Raw genomic sequence first — 25,369 nt, 5'->3', positions numbered from 1 at the left:
AATGCATGCACAGGCCTTTCTTAGTAGGGGTCTCAGGGCCCCACATTTTATGGCGTAAAGTCCATTCATAGATTTTATGGGGCAGTATGGAGAAGAAAAAGGAACAATCTATTTGTGGTTTTTGAAAGGAAAGTATGCTTGCATCAAAGGGATGATATTTATCTGTTTTTAAAGTAGCATCGGAAATATCTCTTGAGTAAATAGCAGATATCTGTTCATGATTTGATACAAGAGCGAATTTATACCCCCCCAAAAAAAGAATTGTTCAGAATAAGTGTGAACCTCCAGCCCCGCTCCTTCATTATAGCCTGGCTCCATGTGCGTTCGGACTATGGGTTCCTTTACAGAACCGAGTCACCCCCCCCCCCACACACACACACACTTTGTCTCAGTTCTCCCCACGTAGGAAGGAGGTACATTTTGATGATCCATTCTAAAGACTTGTGAGACATGAAGAAACCAGTAGATAAAGCTCTGGTAAATTGAAAGAGAGAAGAGGAGAAGTTGGGGCAGAGTGGCATGTTTGTATGTGTGTTTGGCAGTTCTCTTTGTTTTTTGTCAATTTTGCTTGGGTCCTTCTAATGGGATAAGCAGAAACAATTGTGGAGTATGTGGTAGAGATGACATTGGTGGCCGCTGCAGGAGTCAGGGTGCAAGGGTGCTTTATTTGGTGAAAGGGAAGGCTATAAAGACACAGAGTTCAAAGATGTGAATCATAAGAAAGCAAAACCTTTAAAAAAAAATTGTGCAATAAGAACTTTGCCATCTGATGTTCAGCCCAGGCCTCCCAGCATCGAAGGTCAGATTCACACCCTTTTCGAACAAAACTCTAATTTAGAATGTTCATCTAAGGGTTGATAATGGCATTAGAAGGCCGGTGGGGTGGTCAGTGGGTGTTGAAGATTAGCTCTGTGGCCAGGGTGGCTTTACCTAGACCCCCGCGATTCACTGGGTAGATTAGCCATGACATCTGTCATTTTATCCCTTTACCACATTTAAAAAAGAAAACGGGGGTGGAAATATTGTCTCGAAGACAATTTATGTGGAGCAAACCAGTGAGGCACACTCTGCCTAAAACCTAAGAAATTGCTACATAAGTGTCTGTCTATATGTATGATTTTTTTTGTGCGCCCCTTCAGTCCGCAAGGCAGAGAGACGTAGATGTTGAAATGATTTGGGTGAATTCAAATAAATTGGTTATACCAGGTAAGCTACAAGTTTTTACCCTTAATTCCTTTTAATCACTCTTTCGCCTGTTTGTGGAGGAAGAAAGGTGCGGTGTGTTTGTGATCTCCTGAGCCATTTGCTGTTGGGCTGACTGTGTACTTCATTAACTTGCTGTTAGTTATTCCTGACAAAACTTTCATCTCCACTGTGCATGTGTACCCCCAAATCAGGCAGGCACGGCTCCTAAGGAGCAGGGAGAGAACTGTCTCTGATGGCGTTTCAGGAAGCGTGGTGGCTACCCGGGGGCTTCCTCTGACTTGGGTTGTTTCCTGGGTGCTGGCGGTAGAAAGCTGTCACGGTGAAAGGGAAGTTCGGAGCTTCTGTAAATGTAATGGTTCATCCTGAATAAAGTGAGAGAGACAGAACTCGGGATCTGGGGAATACGGGGCGAAGGAGCCGCACTGATGAAGGTGTCTCTTGTCAGATTTGTGTAGAATTATTTACTGTGCTGTCTTTCCTGAGCCGCACAGTTAAAGTGAAGACATGGAAAATTATCCCAGATGGGACGAACTGCTCATTCTCTGTTCTTTTTCTTTTTTTAAAAAAAAGGAAAAGATTTTTTTTTGGGGGGGGAGTCGTCTTTTTCATTAGAACAGTATGAGTAAAATCTGGACAGCTGTCGAGAAAGATACGCCGTCTGCATTTTTTTTTTTTAAATTTAGCTTCCACCATAACTAAATAGCTTGAACAGTACATCTTTTCTCTTTTTTCCCTTCATACATAATGATCTCTACTTCATTAAAAGCGTATTAATCTGGTTCCCAGTCTCTTGGGAGACACCTTAAGATGGTGATATTGTGGGTTTTTTCCCCCCGAATTGTTTAAAAAAAAAAATTCTAGCAGATTTGGTCCCTGTCAGTCAGAAATAATTGTGTTCTTAATCTTGTCCCTGATGGGTGACTTGGAGTTCAGCAACGGACCGGCTCCAATGACAAATACAGTATTAATATTCATTAACTGCTTTGACAATGCTAATTTTGATGCAGTAGTAAAGGGCCTTCCAAAGTTAGCGGCCAAAGCATCAGAGCTGCGCAAGGTGGCAAGATAATTTGTGCTGGTTTGCTGAGCTGAAGGCTTTTAAAGTCTATAGCAAAAAGCTAGGTACCACAAACAAAAAAGAGAAAGGGGGAAAAGTTCTGAAGCATTGGAAGGCAGGGCTGCGGAAATAATACGATCACAGTCCGCTAAAAAATTTGACACCTCTGATGCAGTTTCTTTGAGTGAAATTTCTACAAAGTTGCAACAAAAAAAAGCATAGCATGGTAAGTCAGCACATTCTTGATTTTGTTTAATCTTTTTGATCTTTTCAATTATCGCTATTTGAAGATCAATAGTCATTTTTTCCTACTATGCTTAGAAGATGCGCAGCCGTGGTTTAATATGTGTTAGGACCATTTGCTTTAAAGAAACACGTCCACAAGTTTTGGTAGTGTTTTTGTTTTGTTTTTTTGGGTTTTTTTCTTTCTTTTTTAAAACTTAGTCATGAAAACTGTTATACAGTGTATCCTTGTGAGATCTCTTACATTGGAGTGTTTTAATAATCTGTTTGATTTTTTGTATTCCCTCCCCCACAAAAAGTAGAATTCAGTGAGTTAATTAAGATCCGAATGTTGTCAAGAATTTTATAGCATTCTTTCAGGTGGGGGAAGAACCTTGGGAGTGAAGTGGTACTCCAACTTTATCTAAATTCAGCTAGCTTCCTCCCCTTGCTTTTCTGAATGGCATCAGATAGCTATTAAAGCTTAATTTCACCGGAGATCTGCAGAGCAGTTACTTTCACTAACTTAGGTGAACTCTCTCGGATTATTGAAATTGCTTTTATGCTTGCCAAGTCGGCAAACAAAATATCAGGGCTTTGTTCTTTTGATTGAATGCTGAGCTGGGGGGTGAAAGAGAAGAGTGAAAAAACCCTGCTTTTTTTTTATAACGCCCCCTCCCTCTTTTGGGGTGGATTGTTGTGGAACCGGGGGAGATCCCGGTTATTGTGCGCTTCTCTGTGAATGGAACTGAGCCTGAGCAGCCTGCGCCGCACGGTTGCTGCGGACTGCTCCTGGGAGCTGCGGGCGCTGCGCGGGCTGCAGGGCGGGTGCTGCCCTCCAGCGGGCCGGGGCCATCCGTGCGGCAGCATGCCCGCGAGCCGGTGGTGGCAAGGACAGCGCGGCGACCCCTAGATGGTAAGCGATGTGCCCCAAGTGCCCAGCCTTGCATGCTCTGTGCCCAGCCCAGGCCATATCCGCTGTCATTGCGCAGTAACTTTAAGATCGGCGCACTTTGACTGGTAAGGTCCAGATGGATGGAGCAGATTTGTTTTAGTCTCCTTTAAAACAACAACAAAAGGGAGAGAAGGAAGGAAAAGGAAGGAAGGAAGGAAGGAAGGAAGGAAGGAAGGAAGGAAGGAAGGAAGGAAGGAAGGAAGGAAGGAAAGAGAGAAAGAAAGAAAGAAAGAAAGGGTGGGTACCTTTCCCTTTCACACTATTATTGTTTAATTTGGAAGTATCTGCACTTAGAAGGCATCCTTTCCCATCGCTCACACCAAGTTAAAGCGACAGCCTCCGCCCTCCTTAGCCCCCCTCCTTCCCAGCCGTAAGTATTCTCATAGAGTGCATGCACTTTCACCTTCTGTGTGTGAATATGCAGATTTTGGAGTAATAGACAGCCACATCTTTCCTATAGATAAATGTTTACTATGTAGACCTGTCTGTCTAATCCTCTAAAGCTGGTCTCCCGGCCTTGTCATTTCCCCGTACTGGCATCTTAAACCTCTTTATCTAAAACAACAAAATGAACTTTGCCTGGAAACGGGGATCATGGGACAAGAATGGACAGTCTCGGGGCCCCTGCTTCACTTCTCCGCCACAGGATTTTACATAAGTGCCATGCTAAAAAAGGACTGCTCTCTGATTTTGTTTTGAGAAAGTTTTGTTTATTTTATATTTTTTTTATCCCACCACCTAGCCCAACTTTGCTTCAGGCTTTAAAGGCTTTTGACTTTGTTTTTTTTTTTTTTTTAATGGAAAATTCTAAGCATGGGTGTGTATCGAACAAGTCTAGGTGCTTTGGGGGTGAGTTCTGGACAGTGCCACCGGATAGCAAATAACCTTAAAGAGTTTCTTGGGAGAAGTTCTCAGTCTGATGAGAATTGAGAGACCCCTTTTCTCCTTGAGGGGGAAGAATCTGGAATCAGGTTGGCTCCTTCCCTGTTTCCTTTTCCCTTGTCCTAGCCCAAGTTTCCTGTGATGTTTGCAGCACTTGTGAAGTGATTGTTGCTGGGTGATCAGGGCCTGTCCATCACAGATAGAGAACTTTCAGTTTACTTAAGAAATTGCAGGAGCCACAAAAGCAGCTGCGGGAGTGTGGTGGTCTTGGTGAATAGAGGGAGGGAGGCAATTAGGGGACTGTGCGGTTGGGGCTTTTTACTTGTCAAACTGGAAGCTCGTTGCTTTTGTTACTGCCATGTAAAGGGAAATGGCAGGGTTTTGTTTTGGTATTAAGGGCCTTAAAGATTGCGGCTCCACACTTACACAAGAAGTCTAGATAAGTCCAGAAAGAGGCCACAGAGTAGTATTTTTTTTTTTTTTTATTAAACAAGAGATTAGAAAAATGAAGAAGTCCTACTTTTTTGTTAGCCGTAAGCCCTTCCAGCCCTTGTTTTGGTTGATTCATTTTTGAGGGGGGTAAAAGGGGATTAACTTGCTCTATGCATTAACATATCTCTTAAAGACCTACAGTTCTGTGGCCTTGAAGATAAACAGCTGGCCAGCCGGGCAGTCTGTACAATAAAGGGAGACCATCTCCTTCATCAAAGTCAGGTGTTTTGAGTCCGGGAAACCAAATCTTGGCCACTAGTCTTGCTCTTAGCAAGACAAACCTAGGGTGTTTTCCTGTGTGCTTGCCGACTAGAGCTGTGCTGTGTGTTTGCTCTTGAAGAGCATGAGTTAATTCTGGAATTCAGTCCTTTAGACAATCTGCTGTGTGACTGTGACTCAACACCAACTTGGGCAACCAACCTCTGAGCGCACGGGGCACACACACACACACACACACACACACACACACACACACACCCCACCCCGTGCAAAGGGGACAATTTTAAGCCTGTGCTATCTGAGGACCTCAAATTAGGTTAAACTCACACCAATGTACTCAACCCCGGATCCTTTAAAAGCCCCAGGAAAAGTAAGTTAGGCTCGTCCCTTTCCTTTTACTTCTCTGCTTGCCCTTTCCCTTCCCTCTTCCCGGGAGAAAGCTGACACAGCCACCAGCTAGAGAAGCCTGCTAGCTAGAGGTATGGCTTGCCATGTCACTGGTGCTGGGCCTCCACTTTCCCTGCTTGCAAGGAGGCCATCTGAAAATCAGGCAGCCTCATGCTCTGGGAAGGAAGAGAGGATGTGCAGACAGGGCCTTACAAGGTGTCACTTTTGTGTCACTGTGACAAGAAAATATACTTCCTCCCTCCCTCCCTCCCTCTTCCCAATGCAGCCCTCTCCCTAAGAAATTTGTTTTGAGGGATTTGACAATCTTGCAGATGAAGAGCCTGCCTGCTGCACTCCCAAGCCCATCCTTTCCCCTCATGGCTGACCGGAATTTCTTTGCTACTCTTAGCTCTGTCCTTGCCACCCAAGGTGAGGGAGGGGGACTTTTCTTAGGTGTCCTGAGCTGGCTGGGGAGAACGGGCCTCCCCCCCTTTCTTCATGGGTCCTGGAGTAGTAAAGATTAGGAAGTAGAGGGAGGTTTGTATCTTTAAAAAAAATTAAATTGAATTGCAGCCAGCTGAATTAGATAGCTAAGTGTTTTAAAATTTTTTAAGTATTTTTTTTCAGGGAGGGTTCCCCATGGGAAGGACCCACAAAGCAGTAGAGCAAGCCAGTGTGTCCAGCAGAGATCTTGAAGCATTCTCCGGCTTTTGGGATGCAGTTTTTCAGCTCTTTCAGTGAGCTGTATAAAGGGAGGGGGCACTGGGAAGAAAAGTGAGAGAAGCTGGGAGGGAGGAAGAGCAAAGCCGGTCCAGGCCCATCGCAAAGGTACAGAGAAAGTTGTTTTTTTTTTTTTTTTCCTTTTTTCTTTTTAGAGTGGAGAGAGGGCAAGACAGATCTATTATGTACCCCAGGGATGCCATGTTAGTGGGAATGGAAGATTGGAGTGGGAAGGGAGGAGCAGTGGCCCCTGGGGTCTCTCTCTTGCAGCAGTTGGGCGCTTGGCACCTCAATTTGAATTGCTGGGTGAGTAGTGGTGTGTGTGTGTGTGTGTGTGTGTGTGTGTGTCCACACTCGTGGTCTTGACCATGAGACCAGTGCTTCCTTTTCTTCTTTGAAAGACTTAAAACAAACAAACAAACAAGCAAACAAACAAAATCTTAGGCAATGGGAAGTGGGTTGAAGCAAGAAGGAATGGCCCTCACAGGCTATGCGCTATCCCTGAGGGATTTTGCAGCATCCTTTTGGGGGAGAGGAGAAAGGGTTAAAAGAAGATGGGGAGGAGAGAAAGTCTGACTTTCATCCTAGTTCTTACAGCTCCTGGCAAATGGACTGTAGTAGCTTCACCCACCTCAGAGGGTTGCTACCATAAGCAGAGAGGGGAGGGAGAGCGGCCTGGCCCCCTGCAGGGACCATGCCTTCCCAGGAGCCCAGCTACTGACTGTACATGGACTGTTTGGGTTTCATAGTTAACGATAACGATAACTCTCCCTTTGGTTGTTTTTATTGTCACTCTCCAAATTTGAGATTGGCCTTTCCAGGCCCTGATGTTGCTGGTGTCATTTATATTTTGCAAATTTGGTAGAAAAATGTTTTGGGGAGCTGATGGTGGGACCATTGACTTCTCTTACTGACAACGAGGACGAGATCCCGGGCGCTAGGATACACCGCTATCCGCTCCAGCTCTGGCTCATATCTTTTGCCATAAGCAATGTGGATGGATATTTTCTTGAATCTGCAGGCAATTCTCGCATTATCTTTATAATTACTACAATTACTTTTGTTGTTGAATGGCCAAATAAAAATACTTGAGTGTTTGACCGGGTTGGATAGGAAAAACATTTTTTTTTCCAGAGAGAAATAAAGCATTATGTAGACTATGAGAATGGCTGTTAAAATAAACCACTGATTGTCATATTAAAGGCCAACTTGGTAGATGGTTCTCTGAAGGGGAACACGAGGCATTAACACGTGCAAGCCTTCTTTCCGCTGCTTCCTAGTTCAGCCTCGTAAAAACTGTCAAGAATCACAGGGACAGGGTGCTGACTGATGCTGTGTGAGTAGTTTCATATTTCCCAAGACACCTCTGTCCCCTGTCTGCACAAATGACTTAGAACTTTGTTGTCCTGTAACTCAGGGGAGGGTTAACTTCCATTCTCAGAGAAGGGACTTGCTTTTCAGAGGCACATTTTCAACTCGCGTGGCCCAGACATTATAACAGTTGTGTTGTCTTAGCACGCTGCCCTACCGGCATTTTCTGGAAGCAGCGAAGGAGGCAATCGTGCCTTCTCAGGGAAACCTCTGTTGGTGCTGTTGGTGGGGAGCCCTGCTGAGCTGAGTTCTGGAATTTTTTCTGTAATACTGTGGAATGTGGTGCAATCTTGTTATACTATCCAATTGCATACTTGTACCCACATTGGAGGACTCAGAAAAATTGAACATTGCTCATCCTCACAGACTTCCCCCAAATCAGCCTAGGATCATAGGGAGCAGCCACCACACTTGCTTCGGCTTGGCCCATAGTGACTCAGGGTCATTCCTCTGGGGTCCGTTATTCATCCTACATAGCCTTTAGAAGAAAGGATGTTGAAGTTTGGGACATTAGCAGGACAAAATGGAGCAGCCAACACCTCCGTTTGTCTTCTTTCCGTGTGCATGCGCCGATTCTTCCTGAATCCCGGAGTCTGGGTTTGTGTTTACTGGGCCACATGATGAGGTCTTTCTCCTCTAGGCTGCTTTCCAGGGAGAGAATGTACTTCTTACTGAGGGAAAGGACTGCTTCTTGAGCTCTATGGAGCAAGCATGATTTTTTAAACACAGATCTGAATTCCTGTTAGGCCCTGGTGTGGGAGCTGTAGGCAGCAAAGGCATTTTCAGGCAGCTGTTCCCTTGTAAGTAAACTCAGAGGGTGTTGTCAATTTTGCTCCTTACTTTCCTTAAACTTCCAGGATATAATGACCATTATGTACTTAAAATTTACTCTCAATCAAAACGGGTGATTTCCTTTCCATTGTGTTTAGGGACCCAGGTCTTGGGATTGTTGTGCTCGGGGGATGGTGGCCTGGAAGTCGTTATTGTATTTTAAAGTTGTTTCACATTGGCTCATTTGGAGGACTTCACTTGGAATAGGTTAGATTTATTCTTGGCTCTTCTAGAAACAGCTGTATCCTCTTACCCAGTTCCCAAACATTCTCCACACACCCAGACGCCCAGCAAGATTGATTATGCTAACGCTAATCATTTAATACCCAAGTAGTGGAGAAATATTTGGCCGGAGGGTGGAGGTCGCAAATTCCTGGGAAATTACTTAGGGGTGAAGTGGCTGCCCCTTCAGCTCTGAACCCTGTGAAGGATTGGAACAGCCCACAGACCCTGTTAGGAAGCGATGGTGCTGGAGAGAGGCAGGAAGGAGGAAAACCCTGGAAGCCTAGCCTGGACCGGTGGGCCAAAACTTCAGTGTGCAAATGTTTTAAGGTTTAGCTGGGGGAGGCACAGGGATGTTTTTTTTTTTTATTGGAAAATAAATGAGAATGAGTGGCAATAAATTATGTTTAATGAACTTAACTGGGAGGGATAGTTCAGGAGCCTTGCTGGGTGGACCTGGCCTGCAGTTTGTACAGAGCCACACGCCTGCAGCACAGCTCTGTTTTCTAGGCTTGAAACCCCACTTTGCTTGTGTACCCCAACGCTGCTTCTCCCCATCTCCACTTCAGGCATTCCAAAAAGATCACTAGAAACTGCCGAATTTGACTCTCTATGCTCTCAGCTATGGAGACAGGCTGTCTGTTTGGTGTGTTAGCAGTTGGGTGATTATAGTGTTGGAAGGCGCCCCCTCCTTCCAACGAAGGCAAGGTCTGAGGATGGTTTGAGCTAGCAGTGTGTATGTGCACCTATGTGAGACTTTCACAGAATTGGACTGCACCTCTCTCTCCTCTCCTGCCCAGTCATTTCCTTGTAAGGAGAGAAACTATGAGTCTGCAGAATTGTGTGTGTGTGGGGGGGGATTTCATCGTTCCTCTTCTTGCTGAGTAAATGGACTTGGGGGGGGGATTGATGGTTTACAGAACAAGTAAGCAACACCAGCCATCACCGCGGCTCTCAGTCTCAGTTGTAGAAGACGAAACTTTGCCTCCTGCTGGGAAGGCGCTTGGCACAGCCCTCAGCCAGGTCGATGCTGGTGGTCATGTCTTTTCTTTATCTCACAGCAGACCTCTTTCTGCCTTGCTTTTCCATGTGAAACTCAAATGCAGAGTAACCTTGCTTCCCTCTTTCGTTTATTACTTTGGTTAACAGAGCAGTAGCAATCGAAAGTTACCTGGTATACAACATGAGGCATGGTCAGCCAGGAGAAAAGCCCCTCAGCCGAAAAAGAACAGCATGCAGCTTGTGAAAATACCCTGGGTTGCCCCTGCCAGGCTTCTCATGGCTGAGGGGAAGTGTGAGAGGTCCTGAAGAAGCCTCTCTAGAGTGAGGAAGGCCATGCTTTCCGGGTTAGGTATGAGGGGTTTCGCAGGATACAGGATGCTGGCCAGCTGAGCTTGGCTAGGACAACAGGCACATTGCCCAGTTTCTTAAGCAGGACATCTTACAGATGGTGTTGCTTAGTGTTTGGGGTGCCAGTTTTGGGGTAGGGTTAGGTTACACTGGCTGACTGTCCTACCCTCTTCTAGTGCAAGGCCTAAGAAAAACAGGATCCAGTGCAAGGCTGGGAGAAAAACTGCCAAAGCCTTGTCGATGACTAGAAACAGCTCACCCTAATCCCTTTCCCTCACCGAACTCTGTTGCTTCGGTGTGTATGAAGGCTTAGCTAGTCTCTATTGGGCTCAACACAGGTGTAGTAGGCAGAAAAATGGGTGTCTATACTAATGACCCCTATTTGCATGTAAGCCTACCTGCCCTGGGACAGACGGGCCTTATGGACCCACTGCACACCCCGTACCCACACTGAGGAGTGGAGAGAGCCGGCAAATGCTCTGTATTGTTTCTTTTGTTAGCTGTGCTGGGCTCCTTAAAGGTACTTTCTGGCCCCATCTTTCTCCCGCAGCACGAGGGGGCAATGGGAACTATTGAAGAGGAGGCTCCATTTGTTCCCACTGTCTTTGAAGTGAATGGTGAGCTCCCAGTTCTAGGGAGTTGAGGGGTTGGGGTTAGAGGGTGGTTAGTGGAGGGATCCAGAAGGTCCCAATTTCTGAGCAGGGTTTGGAGGGTGTATGGGTGCCTGGCAATGGTCAAGTCCTGAATACTAAACCTAAGGGTTCTTGAGAGGTCAAAGGTCATCCACTGGATCTCTCTCACTCACCCCCACCCCCACCCCACAGCTGGATGAATGCTCCTGTGGGTGGAAAGGCTTTGTGTGTTCTGAGGGCCATTGAAGAATCTTTTCTTTCTCATTTAACTATTCAGTGCTAACACACACGGAGTTTAATGAAGGAACCAGGGAGAGCCTGGCCTGGGGGTTGCGAGTCTGTCCAGGTAGAAAGCTTAAGGCTCCAGTGACTGGGAGTCCAATGAGTTTTGGTCCCTTTATATACAAAAAGCTTGCCTCCTTTGATGAGTTCAGGGTTTTAGATAGTTTGTTTATTTTCTTTGGTTTCTTATCAGCTCAGAACCAACCACATATAGCAATTGTCACCAAAACTCTGCTAGGGCCTGGCTGTGCTTGGGAAGCAGAGACAGCCCTGTTCAAAGCTCTGGCTCCCACCTCCCTAAGCAACCTCATCTAGACAAACCCCTCTGAATTAAGCCAGTGCAAGAGCTTGCCTGGCAGGGTTGGGGGGGGGGGTCGGGGGCCTGGCAAAGTTGGGGTTCTGGCTGGGTCTGGGGGAGCTGGAGACACTTCCGATTTCCTCTCAGTCCTGAAGCATCTGTGTCTGGGGAATGTTGACACAGCCTGGTCTCACAGGCTGCCTCTCACTCCATCAACAGGGCAGTTACTGCCCCAAGCCGGTCTGGCTTATGGGCATTTCTAAGGTAGCTGTGCATTAGAACAGTGGAGGAATTGGGGATGCTGAAAGGTTAGCAAACATCGCTCTACCAAGGTGTGTAAAAAATACTTGTTCACCTACTGTGTGGAATAAATAACAGAGGCCAGCCATTCATACCTGTTCTGTGTGGCTACACTGAATGAATGAGACTGTTGCTCAGAGGTGCACATCTGTGCTCATAGAAGCAGGGGCAGGTCTGAGCTGCTCTGGGCATGGCGACAGGGCTTTGGTGTAGTCATTGGCTGGTCCCTTTCTTGCTCTGGGACCAGCAAGACAACTTGCTTAAAATGGCTGCAGGGGTGAGTTTCTGGTCGTAATGTGCCTGCACGTGTGAACAGCTGTAGTATCCTAGCTTTGAAACTGTGGAGTATCTTGTGCATATTTGGGTTCTAACTATTGTTTTTTTTTTTTTTTTTGTGGGTGTGGGTGGCCCAGACATGCATAGCTTTGTCGTGTTCTGAAGATATCCGTAATAGGCTTTTCACCTGAACCATCCCTGACTTGTCACTACCATGACCTTGAGCATTGGCTTAGCTGCCAAACATTTTGTAACCCAGACCCTTTTACAGATATACCCAGGGAACACAGCTACATAAAGGACAGCGTGTTTTCCGTTACAGTTAGTTGTCTTAGAATTTGGACCCCTGTCTATGAGAAAGGGTGTAGGGACTGGGTGTAGAAATACAGCAAGCATTTTAATCTCCCTTCCCTCTCAGTCCTGACTGCGGCTTTAATTTAGTCCCCATGATGCACTTCTGGAAGTGTGAGCATGACTCCCCCCAGTGAAGTTACTTTTCTCCCAACATGTAGAGTGAACACAAAGCTTGAAGATCTCCTTAAGAAGCGAGAGCTGCTCAGAGAGAAGGGGAAGGGAGTGGACCCTGGCCATTTGAATATCTTGTTTCACTTATGCCAAAGCTACTGTACAGGTTCTCATCCAATTCTAGAGGATGCATTTATCTCCAGGTTTTTGTTTGTTGTTTGTTTGTTTGATGCTTTTCACTGTGAGATCCTCCGTGGCAGTCTTATCATCAGCACAGTAAAGTAGTTCATTTCCCCCATGAACTATTCAGATATATTTATTAAATACAGCATTGAAGAAGGGTGTGTCACTTGGGTGGGGCAGTCACGGACCATCCATGCTCCTATGTGGGTGATGATTTCCTTCCCGTGCACAAAGGGCATGTTCTGAGACTGTATTTTCCCCCTCTGTGAGTTGAACTGGAAGATATTGGCCTAGTGTAACTAGCATCATTTATATTATCCAGATTGCATTTTACCAAGTTCCTTTGCATTTATTGCATGTGTGTCTGTATCTGTGTGGGGCACTTTGAGTGCATGATCTTAGTCAATCCTCATAACCCGGCAGGACAGGCACAGTATTTACCTGGAGGCAGACATGAAGGAGACTGAGAGGGTGGCGGGAAGGAGTAGGGAAGGGAGACACCACTCGGCCAAGCCAGTGAAGCAGAGTCTGCGTCCCAGTCCTCCTAAAATCCACAGTTGTCACTCTCAGGTTCTGATAAACCAGCATAAAAACCATCCTAAAGACACTGCTGTAACTGAGATGGTGTGTGCCAGCTTTGAGCGGAGTGTGAGGACCACCCAGCAGGCATCTCAGATTCTGAGTGGATAGTGTTGATGGAGCCCAGCCCTTCCAGAAAACAGGTCCTAGGGTTGATTGGCCCTGTCGTGTTCTACCACATGTACTTTAGTTTGGTGGCTTTCACGTGGTATTAGAGATGGTATCTGCTTGCTATAACAGGCTGGACATTGCAGGATTCAGAGTTCCAGAAGACACAGCCCTTGTCTCTCAGGATAAGTATAGTGTGCTCCAGGAGAGGTGTGTACTCCACCCCAGTGATGGGAAGAATTTAATGTGGAGAGAAAGGACCTTGGGGTCCAAAGTTAGAGAGACACAGGTGTTTACTAGAAGAAAACCCTTTGTTGTAAGGGATCCAGGTCTTGGCAGGTGGTGTGGGGTAGCAGGTAGCTCCTGCCTTCTGTGTATTTGACCTTGGCGTTCCTCCTCACTTAAGAACAGGCCAACCTTGATAGACTGTTGGTCATGTAGTTTCTGAGGACTTGCTGGTTATATAGTCAAGGTCATGGCCAGTAGGACTCCCATTCCACTCCTAAAGTCAGGTAGCACCTAAAGGTTCCGTTTGTTTTCCACTCTCTCCACTCCCTGATCATCTAAACACTAGTGGAGAGTGTTGTCTGGGCAGGAAAAGAAAGCACTGGCTAGGCTCAAAAATGATACAGGAGCCTTGGAAGCATCCACTGAGCTCAGACTTGGTTAAAATTATCTACAGAATTAAGTCCTTTGCCTGCGTTACTGCTATCAAATGCTGTTGTTGTCTTTCCCTGTAGCCAGAGAGAAAGAGGGTTCCCCATTAGTCCTGCTTGGAAGATAGCTTGTGGTTGGTGGCAGACCCACCGTGATTAACCCTGTAGGGGAAGCTGTGTGATTAACCCTACTTGGAAGATAGCTTGTGGTTGGTGGCAGACCCACCGTGATTAACCCTGCTTGTAAGATAGCTTGGGACTGGTCACAGAACCACCATGTTTCCTGCCAACTCTTTGCTAATCTGCATGACAGTGATGATGAGCCACTGTTAATAAACACACCACATGTTAGGTTTGTGCAATCCTTCCCCAGGTGTTCTCTGAGAACAAGGGCTGGTTTCCCGTGTAGAACTCACATCTAGGCTTCCCTGTGCCTGTGTGACCCTTGAGCCTAGGTCTTCTCAGCTGTGGCTAATGAAGGAGCCACTCATGTTGCTCCATATCCACACCCAGGTCCTGTTTCTACTGAGAATTGGCCTTGTACCAGGGCTGCCTAACTCACAGAGATGGCAGCTGCTGGTTTACCTGCCCACTTCTGGCACTGTCTACCTCCCTGGTGGCTATCATACCTGACCACTGCTCAGGCGGTCCCTGAAGCAGGGTCAGTCCTATGACTCCTGGACCACAACCATCCCTGTTTGTGAGATACGTGGCCTGTCTTGAGAGCCATCTGCTTCCTTTCACATCACCAGGGTTTCTCTTTCCAAACAAGTTGAAAACTAACAAAAGGCAGCCTTAGTCTTTCTTTTCCCTCCTTCCCTCCAGGTAGTCCCCATACCATCTCTATGTCTTTCTTTTCCCCACTCTTTCTTTCTTACTACTGCAGTGGGAGCTCCTCCCTTAATCCTCCTCAATCATTCTTGACAGAAGACTTTCCTAGGAGTCTTCCTGAAGGACCTCAGTGTGCTTCCATGAAAGATGGTCACCGGCTTGGGCACAGCAGCTCTTTGCCTCTGTGCACCCAGCCTGGCCACCATCGTGGTTGCTGACTCTGGGGGCCACTCCTTTCAAACCTTTGAGAATTTTTACCTTCATCATTTTCATTTGCAAAAATGGTAGGTAGGTCCCCTGAGCAATTGACTAGCCCCTTTCTCTGGAAGAATTATGGTTTTACAGGAAGCTGTGAACGGGGTGACTGGGGGATGATGCGCTTTGGGGATCTTCTAGGAAGACCATGTTTATCTTTCCAAACACGCCATGGGGAAATAACGCTTCTTTGACGATGCCTTTGCCATCCTTAACCGTGGCGGGAAGCTACTCTTCCTGTGTTTTATGCCTTTCTCGGTCTATTTAAAAAGCTAGAAAGGGAGCCAGGAGGAAACAGGGGGAAGAGAGCTAGCTGCTCAGTGGTCCCTGAACTCAGGAGGCACTGATGGGCAGTGCTAGAACCTGCCTTCTTCTCTCTTAATGCAATTCCTTTTCCTTGATGTTAATGCAACTTGTGCCCTTCCTAGAAGTAATAAAAGGAAATGAAGACACATTCTGAAATGAAACTTGACTCTAATCCATTCATCATCTAATACTAGCCTCTTTATCTTCTCTGGTACCTAATCTGGTTAAATGTCCCTGTTGTAGGATTTTAGTGAAAATCCCCTATTGGGAATAGGGTTTTTTGCAATTGGATTACTCTCAGTAAATGGCCCAGTAGTTCGCTTGTTTCAGCTTATTTTTTTTTCCTTTGTGATCTTGCTGGGCTGAATTATAGCCCAGCATCGAGGGGGAGGGGCCAGAGCAAGGGGCAGAGAGGGGCGTGCTTGGAGAAGACCTGGGGAGGAGGCAGTGAGGACTGCTTTTTATTTTCTTTGTTTTCCTGCTTCTCTTCACCATCCACTCTGCCCCAGGACAACAAACACTTGTATTTTATTAGTTAGAACTACCCATTTCTCAAACGCATACTGTTTATTAGCCCAATTCATCATCATCCAGTTAATTTATTAGTGGTCCCTGATGGTTTCCTAATGAATCAGGGCCGAGGTAATCTGCATAAAATATGCAGGTGCCGGCTGGGCCAGAGCTTCTGGTTAAGTTCAGTCTGCCATCCAGGCCTGAGTGTGAAGGGTGCGATCCTGCTGTGTCAGAGACTATGGAATTAGGGGGTGGATGAGGAGACTGTAAGGCTTTGGGGTTCCAGCCTTACCAGGTCTCTTGTGAATGAAGATTCCTTTTTCCTGAGTTACCTATGAAGCCAGCCTGCCTCCTAGAGGTCCCTGGGGTAGTCGATTCCACCCCACTGTGTGCCTCGCCCTGCTAAGCCTCTGCTTTTGACTCACCTGCTGATGGGAAAGGTGCAAAGCCTTAGGTTCTGGTGGTGACACTTGGTGATGTAGGTAGAGGGTGCTCATAGGTGAACCCGAGGCAGGACAGTGTGGAGAGCAAACGTTCTCCTACTCCTAAGTGGATTAGGGAGGTGGGGTTGGGCAGAGTGAGTTCGGGCATCTTACAAAGTCAAGCCAGGAGGGTGTTACAGGGGACATGGGGCTCATGCTCTGAAGTTGTAGGCTGTGGTGACCCAGCTCACTCACCATGTCTTCCTCTGTTCTCCCTCCCCCCACAGTCGAACAAGGTCCCGGTGGTGCAGCATCCCCACCATGTCCACCCCCTCACTCCTCTCATCACCTACAGCAACGAACACTTCACCCCGGGAAATCCACCTCCACACTTACCAGCTGATGTAGACCCCAAAACAGGTAAGTTGGGGGGCTCTAAAGGCCTCTGTGGAGGGGAGTGGTATGAGGGGGTCTTGAATTCTCACCTGGGAGCTGAAAGGGAAGCTCTTAGGGGGTCTGGAGCCTGGTGTGTGTGTTGGGGGGCAGTTTCTCCCTCCTCTTTGGAGAAATCCACTTAGAGGGATAGGATTTATACCAGGGCTTTTGGGGGGAGGGCTGGCTCTGATGACCTCCCTAAGCAAACCAAGTAGTAATGGGACTGGTGGTGTCTCCTGGGTACTTTGAGCTTCCTGAGACCAACATCATGGTTTCAAAGGGATCCAGTCACTTAAGAGTGACTTGTTGGTGTATCCTTAAAGGGACCACATCACCCGGGGTCTCATATTCCTTGTAGATTCTTTGCAATTTATTCTTCCATTCCAGTATCTTGGATGTGTTTTTGTTGAATCCATTTTACAGATGTAGAAACTGAAGCCTTGGAAGCTTTCCTCATTTCAGCCAGCAGTGTCTTGAGCAGAAGGTGCCACACTGTCCTCAGCCACTACACCTGTCCCTTTTTTTTTGTTCCCCCAAAAGGAAATTGGTGAAAGCCAGGGCTGCTTATAGCTCCCCCTACGGCAAGATTCTGTATGGCAGACAGCCGCTTCTCACAGACAGGCCCTCTAGACCTTCTGTGTGGATGCCAGATAGAGCCTGGCAGTTTTTGACTGACTGGAGGAGGCGACCAGCCTGCCCCAGGCCCCCGCAAAGTACAAGGCTCCACTTGCAGCAGGCAGCGTCTCATTTGAATAATGGTAGGCCAGGGAATAGCTTTTAAATGGTTATCGTAAACCATATGATTAACGTCTAAGGACTGTTTATTTTTCCTCTGCGAACATTCTTTCAAGTGTGCAAATGGCTCAGTGTAGGGTCCAAGCCTGGCTAATCTGTTTGCTTTTTGTAACAGAGAGAAAGCAATGTCTGCATTAAAATGTCACCCAGGGAGACTTAATTTACAGATTAAAAGCTTCCTGAATGAATTTCTTGAAAAATGAGATAGTTTTTATCGGTGAACGTTGCCGTCCTGTCCCTCCAATTCTGGGTTGATTCCGGCACCTTCTGCACATGTTGCTTCCCGCCTGGACTGGGCAGCTGGGCAGAGCCATCCCTTTCAAGCCTAGTTACTCTCAGGGTTCCACATCCTGAGGATGGATGACCACATACGCGGCTTGTGCAGTTAGGAAGTGAGCCATGGTGACACTTTCAGCATGCAATCTCATGGGCCTCAGGAGAAGGCTCATGGTCCCTGACCCACGAGTACCCAGCCAGCAATAGGGCTGGTGCCCACAGATGAATCTGCCCTCCAGGGATCAGAGTCCAGAGTTGAGCACACCGGGCCACCTTCTCCATACCTCCCCAGGTATGATGGCTCCCGGGGGAAACACCGCCTGGCATCTGGTGGTTTCTCTTCATGGAGGAATTGACCAGCTACAGGAGCTGAGTCTTTTGAAAGAAATCAGGCTCACCTCTCTGAGTCATAACTTAAAATGAATTGCAAGGCATGGCCATAATCACAGCACTTAGGAGGCTGAGGGAAGAGGCTGTGAGTTCAAAGTCAATGTGGGCTGTGTAGTTAGACTCTGTCTCAAAACACTAAAATCAATTAGTTAATTAAGCCTTACAAATTAGCAGTATAACTTTCACATTCTAAATAAAGGGTAACGGACCAAGTTCCAAAGCGAAAGGAATTAGTGATTGTGACTTCTCACCTTGGTGTGCCAAGCTTTTTAGTTTTGTTTTTTTTTTTTTTTTTTTTTTTTAAACTTGAAGTAACCACTTTAGTCACACAAAGCAGTAGTAGCCAAGATGGCATCCTTCTTGGTCTCATTCACTCAGTCACATGAGTCCTTCCAGAGCAAGCTAACTCGCTGAAAACCCACGCTGTAGGAGAAAAAGAAAGCTGCAGACAGCCCTCTCCCTCAGAGTTGGGAATGACCTCCAGCTGGGACTTGAGGAGAGACAACTATTTTCCTTATTCGTTCCCTGCTCCCTCCCTCCACAGCCCTCTTGCCTTTTCACTCATACCTAAAACCCATTGCTTCTTCTCGCAGGAATCCCACGGCCTCCGCATCCCCCAGATATCTCTCCGTACTACCCGCTGTCGCCCGGCACCGTAGGACAAATCCCCCATCCGCTAGGATGGTTAGTACCACAGTAAGCAGCTCCAGTTTTTAATTCCCATTTTGTTTCTTGCATGAGCATGTTTATTACTTATGTGTGTGTGTGTGTGTGTGTCGGTATGTGTGTGTGTGTCGGTGTGTGTGTGTATGTCTGTGAGTATATATGTCTGTGTGAATGTCTGTCTTTGTGTGTGTGTGTGTGTATGTCTATGTGTCTGTCTCTGTGTGTCTGTCTCTGTGTGTGTGTATATGTGTGTATGTCTGTGTCTGTCTCTGTGTGTATGTGTGTCTGTCTCTGTGTGTGTGTATATGTGTGTATGTCTATGTGTCTGTCTCTGTGTGTCTGTCTCTGTGTGTGTGCGTGTGTGTAAGCATGGATGAGTGCCTGTTCACAGAGGACAGCTGGTAGAAAATACAGGAAGTTGCTGTTGAAGTACCTAGTAGATTTGCAGAAAGATCACACCATTTCAATGAGCTGTGTTGACAAAGGTCAGTGGTAATTGGCACTCTAAACTCAGCGTCCCCAAAGATGTCCTGAAGCTACTCTGGGAACTGCAGCAGGCCATGAAGCTGATTTGGGCTCTTTCGCCAGTGGCAACCCAAATTGGACTCACATTGCTGGGTTGAGCTCTCTCTTTTAGGTATTGCCTCGGTGGCAGCAAGGGAGTGGGAACAGGAGCAAGCTGGTGGTGAAATCTACTTGAAATTTTGGAGTGGGAGTGAAGGTTTTTTGTTTTTTTTTTCCCCTCAGCCCACAGATCCCAGCTACCATTCAAACCTTCACCGTGAAGGCAGATAGCGACAGTGGAAGGACACTCAGGTCATCCATCCAGCGTCTCTGAGATTTTTTGCGTGGCTAATGCTTTAGCCAACTATGGTGTTCCAGAGGGACAAGTAGAACCCCCCATTAGCTTTCAGGGACTGGGCTGCCTGAATGTTGACCCCAGTCCCTGGCAGTGTCCAAATAATTTCACTGCCACTTACAAGTTTAAAGTGTGATGTGTTTAGGAACCAGAGCAAAGGAACCTTAGTAGCGCATGTGAGTGCGTGCATATAATGTTTGAGATTCTATGGTTTATGCATCTCTTTCTCCATATTATCAGTGACTTCTAGCTTTAGAAAACACAGGGCAATGTTGAGTGCTGGAAGATGCAAATCCTGCTGAAACTGTCAAGTTTGGGTCTTAGGGAAGACGGACTTTCATAGTCTTAAAGGCAATAAAAAATTTGGAGTAGTGCCCCCATTCTAGCCCCTTTGCTCCAGTTGGACAGATGCTGGGCTATTTGTCTGTCTAAAACAACAGGTTGTGTTATGCAGTAGCTGTGCTAAGTACCAATTGTGGGTACTGTTTCTGTTTCTTTGTCTTATTTTTGTTTGGTGAGGTAGACTTGAGGGTTGGATCTGTTTCTTCTGCTTCTTCTCCGCTGGATGGGGCTGCGCCTCATCGGATGGGGAGACACTGCAGGCTAGATAAAAAGGAATAGCCAACTCAGACAGCCCTCCGTCAGGAAAAGTTGTGTGTCTTTCATGAGGATGCGATTCTGCATGTTGCTGTATTTTTTAATTATTGTAATGAGGTGTGATTGTCTATTGGTTACCCACAATTCTTCTTGGGGACTCTCCCCCCCTGGTAACTCTTGTCAACACTTGTTAATTTGACAAAAGGCTACAAATTAAGCTCTGTTAATTTAATGTTTTCTCACCGAGATCTAAATACCGAAAGAGGCCCAAAGCGCAACTGAAGTCCTTTGATTCGCTGTCCTTTATTTTGGTATAAATTTACATTCATTATTGTTTTCCTTTGGATGTGTAGCCCTCAATTAGTGTGATGGCTCCATTAAAGCAAGCGAGACTTCGCCTTTAATTATTACAACAAAACACCTAGTCTCAGCTTGGGGAGAGGGTCTCTATTGACACAAGCCGAGGTTATAAAATTTAATTAGCCATTCCTATCAGATTTATGGCATTCAAATTGTTCTGTGTTTCTTCCCTTTGATCCCGCCTGTACAATCCCCAAGATTTTTGTTCTGATCAAATGAGAATAAAGCTTACTGTGCAGAGAGAACTTCCCCTCTTCTTCCTTTCCGGTTCCCACCCCAGCCTTATTTCTGGTCTCTCACTTTCTGTACCCCTTCTTTGTAGGCAAGGTCAGCCTGTGTATCCAATCACCACAGGAGGGTTCAGACACCCCTACCCCACAGCCCTGACAGTCAACGCTTCTATGTCTAGGTGAGTTGCAGCGACTTCTCAGAAGGCCCCTGTGGATGGCCGCCAGGCCGCCAGGGCCCATGAGCGTGTGGGGGTATAAGCATAGGAAGGCCCCAAAGGTGCCTGGACCTTTCGAGGTAAGCGACTGCCTGTCTAAGATGGTAGCAGTCTGTCCACACAGCAGCATTAGCGGTGCGGGGGCATTGCCGCCCGCCCGCCCGGGAAGGGAACCCGGGTTCGGTTCTCAGCACCCACACTGGCAGTTCACACCCGTCCGGCACCCGAACCCGGCGCCCGCTGCTGGCCCCCCAGCACCAGGCTCCCATGTGGTGCTCATAGGCGCAGGTGCACACACTCACTCATCCACAGAAATGGACATGGTGATTAGAGTGGGCGGGGCTTCAGGGGACGTGGTGATTAGAGTGGGCGGGGCTTCCGGGGAAGTGGTGATTAGAGTGGGCGGGGCTTCAGAGGAAATGGTGATTAGAGTGGGCGGTGCTTCAGGGGAAATGGTGATTAGAGTGGGCGGTGCTTCAGGGGAAATGGTGATTAGAGTGGGCGGGGCTTCAGGGGAAATGGTGATTAGAGTGGGCGGTGCTTCAGGGGAAATGGTGATTAGAGTGGGCGGTGCTTCAGGGGAAATGGTGATTAGAGTGGGCGGGGCTTCAGGGGAAATGGTGATTAGAGTGGGCGGGGCTTCAGGGGACATGGTGATTAGAGTGGGCGGGGCTTCAGGGGACATGGTGATTAGAGTGGGCGGGGCTTCAGGGAAAACTGATAGAGTGGGCGGTGCTTCAGAGGAAATGGTGATTACAGTGGGCGGTGCTTCAGGGGAAATGATTAGAGTGGGCGGTGCTTCCGGGGGAAATGGATAGAGTGGGCGGTGCTTCAGGGGAAATTATTAGAGTGGGCGGTGCTTCAGGGGAAATGGTGATTAGAGTGGGCGGTGCTTCAGGGGAAATGATTAGAGTGGGCGGTGCTTCAGGGGAAATGATTAGAGTGGGCGGGGCTTCAGGGAAAGCGGATAGAGTGGGTGGTGCTTCAGAGGAAATGGTGATTAGAGTGGGCAGTGCTTCAGGGGAAATGGTGATTAGAGTGGGCGGTGCTTCAGGGGAAATGGTGATTAGAGTGGGCGGTGCTTCAGGGGAAATGGTGATTAGAGTGGGCGGGGCTTCAGGGGAAATGGATAGAGTGGGCGGGGCTTCAGGGAAAGCGGATAGAGTGGACTGGGCTTCTGAAGTCTTTTTTTTTTTTTTTTTTTTTTTTTCCGAGACAGGGTTTCTCTGTGGCTTTGGAGGCTGTCCTGGAACTAGCTCTTGTAGACCAGGCTGGTCTCGAACTCACAGAGATCCACCTGCCTCTGCCTCCCGAGTGCTGGGATTAAAGGCGTGCGCCACCAATGCCTGGCTAAGATTTGAGAAAGAAATTGACGGGTGCTTTGGAAGTCCAGATTCCCGTTCAGGGTCTATAATAAGCTGTGTCCTGGCCCGTCAGAGTAGTGGTGTCCAGTAGAAATTTCATGGGATCCGTGCTGTGTTTTGCATTAAACCTTATGTTTACATTTTTCTTTTCTCCCCCCACTTTTCATGTTGGTATCACTTTAAGATACCCCCACCCCCTATCACCCCGTGGTGAAATTGTTTTTTAGTGGCTCGTTATGTTTGTCGGGCATACTGTGTGGCTGCAGTATTATATTTACAACACAATGTGACCCCGGCACAGCTACCACTCTTTCTTTTTTTCTTAACTCAGCTCTCACCTGTGACATGCATTTACACTTTATACACATCTCAAGTTGACTGAGCACATTTGAGGGACTTGAGGACACATGCCCGGGGACCATGCTACTGACCTGCACAATGCTGCCGAATCTTCCACAGTTGAAAAGAAATTATGTGTGCATCCATTTCTATAGATTCGGATTTAAGCATATATACCATGTACATATGTATCCCGAGGACTCATTTTCCTCTCTCTAATTAATTCTAGCTAATTTTTCAGTGACTGCTAGTTTACTCACAAACTGGTTGGCAGCAGCATGTTTAAGTAGTCACTAATTGCCTCTAATGATAGTTTTATTTTATGTTCATCTGATTTTCGGTTCAGTTAATTAAATCGGTGGAGGTTTAGACTTTCCTGATGGGCTGGAGTAACCAATCCATTTTGATGATGCCACGTGATTCAATTAGCATGCAGTACACGGCAAGGATGCTGTCCCCCTGCCTCTGCCTCCATGCTCTGTGGCCAACCACTGGGAGCCAAAATGAGAGAAGGGGCTGACGGCTGCCTGGAATGCTTCTTTTCCTGCTTTCAGGACAGCAACTTTTGTCTGGGACAGAGCGAGACTCACACCCACTGAGAGAAGCAGGCTGGAGTGTAGCTAGAGTTCATAGTTGCTCCATGAATATCACTCGGCTTGAAAGAGCCATTCTCCACATGTGAGATCTCACCTAAATCTCAGAATCCGTGCCTGTGTGAGCCAGGCAAGAGAATGGTTTTCTGCATCTTCTCTGCTGGAGAAAGTAGAAAGGTTATACTCATTAGATGGATGATGTCGTCACAGTCCCCGTACAGCGTGGGAGCGAATGGGAAACCCCCTGGGAGGAGAGGGGAGGGGCTGCTTGTGATCCTAACTCCATCCCAGCGTTCACATGCTGCTCCCGATTCTTCCTCCTGCTTGTTTGTTCAGAGCATCCGGAGGTTGAAAGCAATGAAGTAATTGTAGGATAGGGAATGGGGGTTAAGCTTATTGATTGAATTATCATTAGGAGGCTAGCTGATGATTTATAGGTCGAAGGGGGTAGTGGGAAGAAAGGTTAGGGGCTGGTGGTACATGGGGGGAGGTGGCCGATTCCCCAGGTAGGCCAAATGAAAGGTAGCTAGTTAAAAAGCGTATACAGCAAATTAAATACATTATTGTGGTAATGGGGCGACAGAAGTATAGGTCTATTATATGTATGGCAGTTACAGTAAATGTAGGCAGCTTGCCCTGTTCCAGAACACCCTTTGATATTTATTCTATTCAGCAGCAGGGCCAGGACTTCTCAGAATTAAGTGATGGGTCATTATACTTTAAACACCGTGGAGAAGCCTAGATTGGCAATTAAACAGCACTTGCTGACACTCACTGGTGCCACCCTGTGACCCCCTTTAGATTGAGATGTTGGAGCTCCGGGCCCTCAGCCCGCTAAATTGGGCAAGGCTCTTCTCATGACGAGAGCGGGCCCTGAAATCTGCCGGCTTCAAAGGGAGCGAGATCATGTATAAACCATAATGTGGGTGCACCGTGGCTCACAAAAAATAAGGCAGGAAGAGATGAAATGTTACAAGTGCAAGGGGGAAAATGAGAGAATAATGACAATCCTAATGTAACTCAAAGCAGGATTGTTGCACGGGAAAATGCATCCTACCGCTTGTGCATAAAATCAAGGCCGGCAGATGACATGCAGCTAACAGAAATGTGTCAACAGTGAAGCAAAGTGAGCGCGAGTATGAGAGAGGCCCCTGAGACAGCCAGAAACAAAAATTAGTTGTCCTTAACAAGTTAAGGTTCATCATTATACTCTGGCTTGGAGCCATAAAAGCAGACGGGGGTATATAATGAGCTGCTTAGAATTTTTTGAGGGTGTTTGTTGCATTTCATGAAACAGTTGTCTGCAGAAAGGGGTGAAGGTGTGTGTATGCATGGGCCACACACTCACACGCAGTCTTTCTGCTGTTGTGCACTTTTTCATGTGTACCCACACATGTAGAGGTCAAGGGACTCACAAGCGTTTGTTCTTTATAGTGGCACCCAGACCCTCCACCCCGAAACTGTGCTCAAGTCTCATTGCCTTTGCCTTGCATTTGTATGCATATGCATCTGCACACAGGCCAGCACACATTTCCACACTTTTTTTCTTTCTCTCCCTCGTGTGTATGTACGAGTATTCTCACACAGCAGGAGAGGAACATATGTATCTGAGACACTCATAGTAAGAATCGCCCGCCACTCCACCCGCCCTTCACCGAAGGGCTTCCAAGAACACATCTTGACTTGCTTTTGCTCTGTGGCCCTGGGAACAGTGGGAGGAGCAGGGTGTAACTTGAGAGCTCAAGGGTCTGCTTCTCTTTTCTTTTTCTTCTTTTTTTTTTTTTTTTGGTTTGGTTTTTAAGGGGACAGGAGTGGGTTGGTTGTCACCCCACACCCCCCCACACACACACACAAAATCTCTCTGACTACTACTAAAGTATGTCATTGTTCCTAATCTCTGGTACTGCCTTAAGTTTGCAAAGGCTGTTGCAGTAGAGGGTGGAATTTCTAAGGCGGTATCTACAATGGCTCTGCGATCCCTGAAAAGGTCAACATTCTTCATGGGTATTTTTGTCTCCGTTAAGATATTCTGAGAGTGTTCATTCTCTAATTTTTTTTAAATCCCTTTTCGATTGGACATTTGTTATATTATGTATTTCCCCCATCCACTTATGGAAAGAACTGCTTTCTCAAGAGCAGGATGCTGGTCCATGCTAGTCCCTGGGTTGTGGGTTTCCTCTTCTGGTTTGGCTTTATTAGAAGGGCTGCTATTTCTTTACACCATTTAGCG

At 47.0% G+C, this 25,369-nt stretch overlaps 1 protein-coding gene across 44 annotated transcripts in view; it reads left to right on the top strand.

The window, feature by feature from the left end:
- The window catches only part of Tcf7l2 (transcription factor 7 like 2), a 188,354-nt gene that overhangs the window by 146,395 nt on the left and 16,590 nt on the right, over positions 1 to 25,369 (top strand). For 33 of the 44 annotated variants that reach the window (XM_027406959.2, XM_027406953.2, XM_027406957.2 and 30 more), the window contains 3 exons: positions 16,308 to 16,440; positions 18,510 to 18,612; positions 20,721 to 20,807. In XM_027406959.2, the coding sequence (XP_027262760.1) occupies positions 16,308 to 16,440; positions 18,510 to 18,612; positions 20,721 to 20,807 (323 nt within the window). The remainder of the gene's footprint in view (positions 1 to 16,307; positions 16,441 to 18,509; positions 18,613 to 20,720; positions 20,808 to 25,369) is intronic. The other 11 variants (XM_027406954.2, XM_027406956.2, XM_027406962.2 and 8 more) reach the window with 1 other exon arrangement.

The sequence above is a fragment of the Cricetulus griseus genome, chromosome 3, assembly GCF_003668045.3.
Source record: "Cricetulus griseus strain 17A/GY chromosome 3, alternate assembly CriGri-PICRH-1.0, whole genome shotgun sequence".
Classification (NCBI taxonomy): Eukaryota; Metazoa; Chordata; class Mammalia; order Rodentia; family Cricetidae; genus Cricetulus; species Cricetulus griseus.
This window is presented reverse-complemented; position numbering and strand designations above follow the sequence as displayed.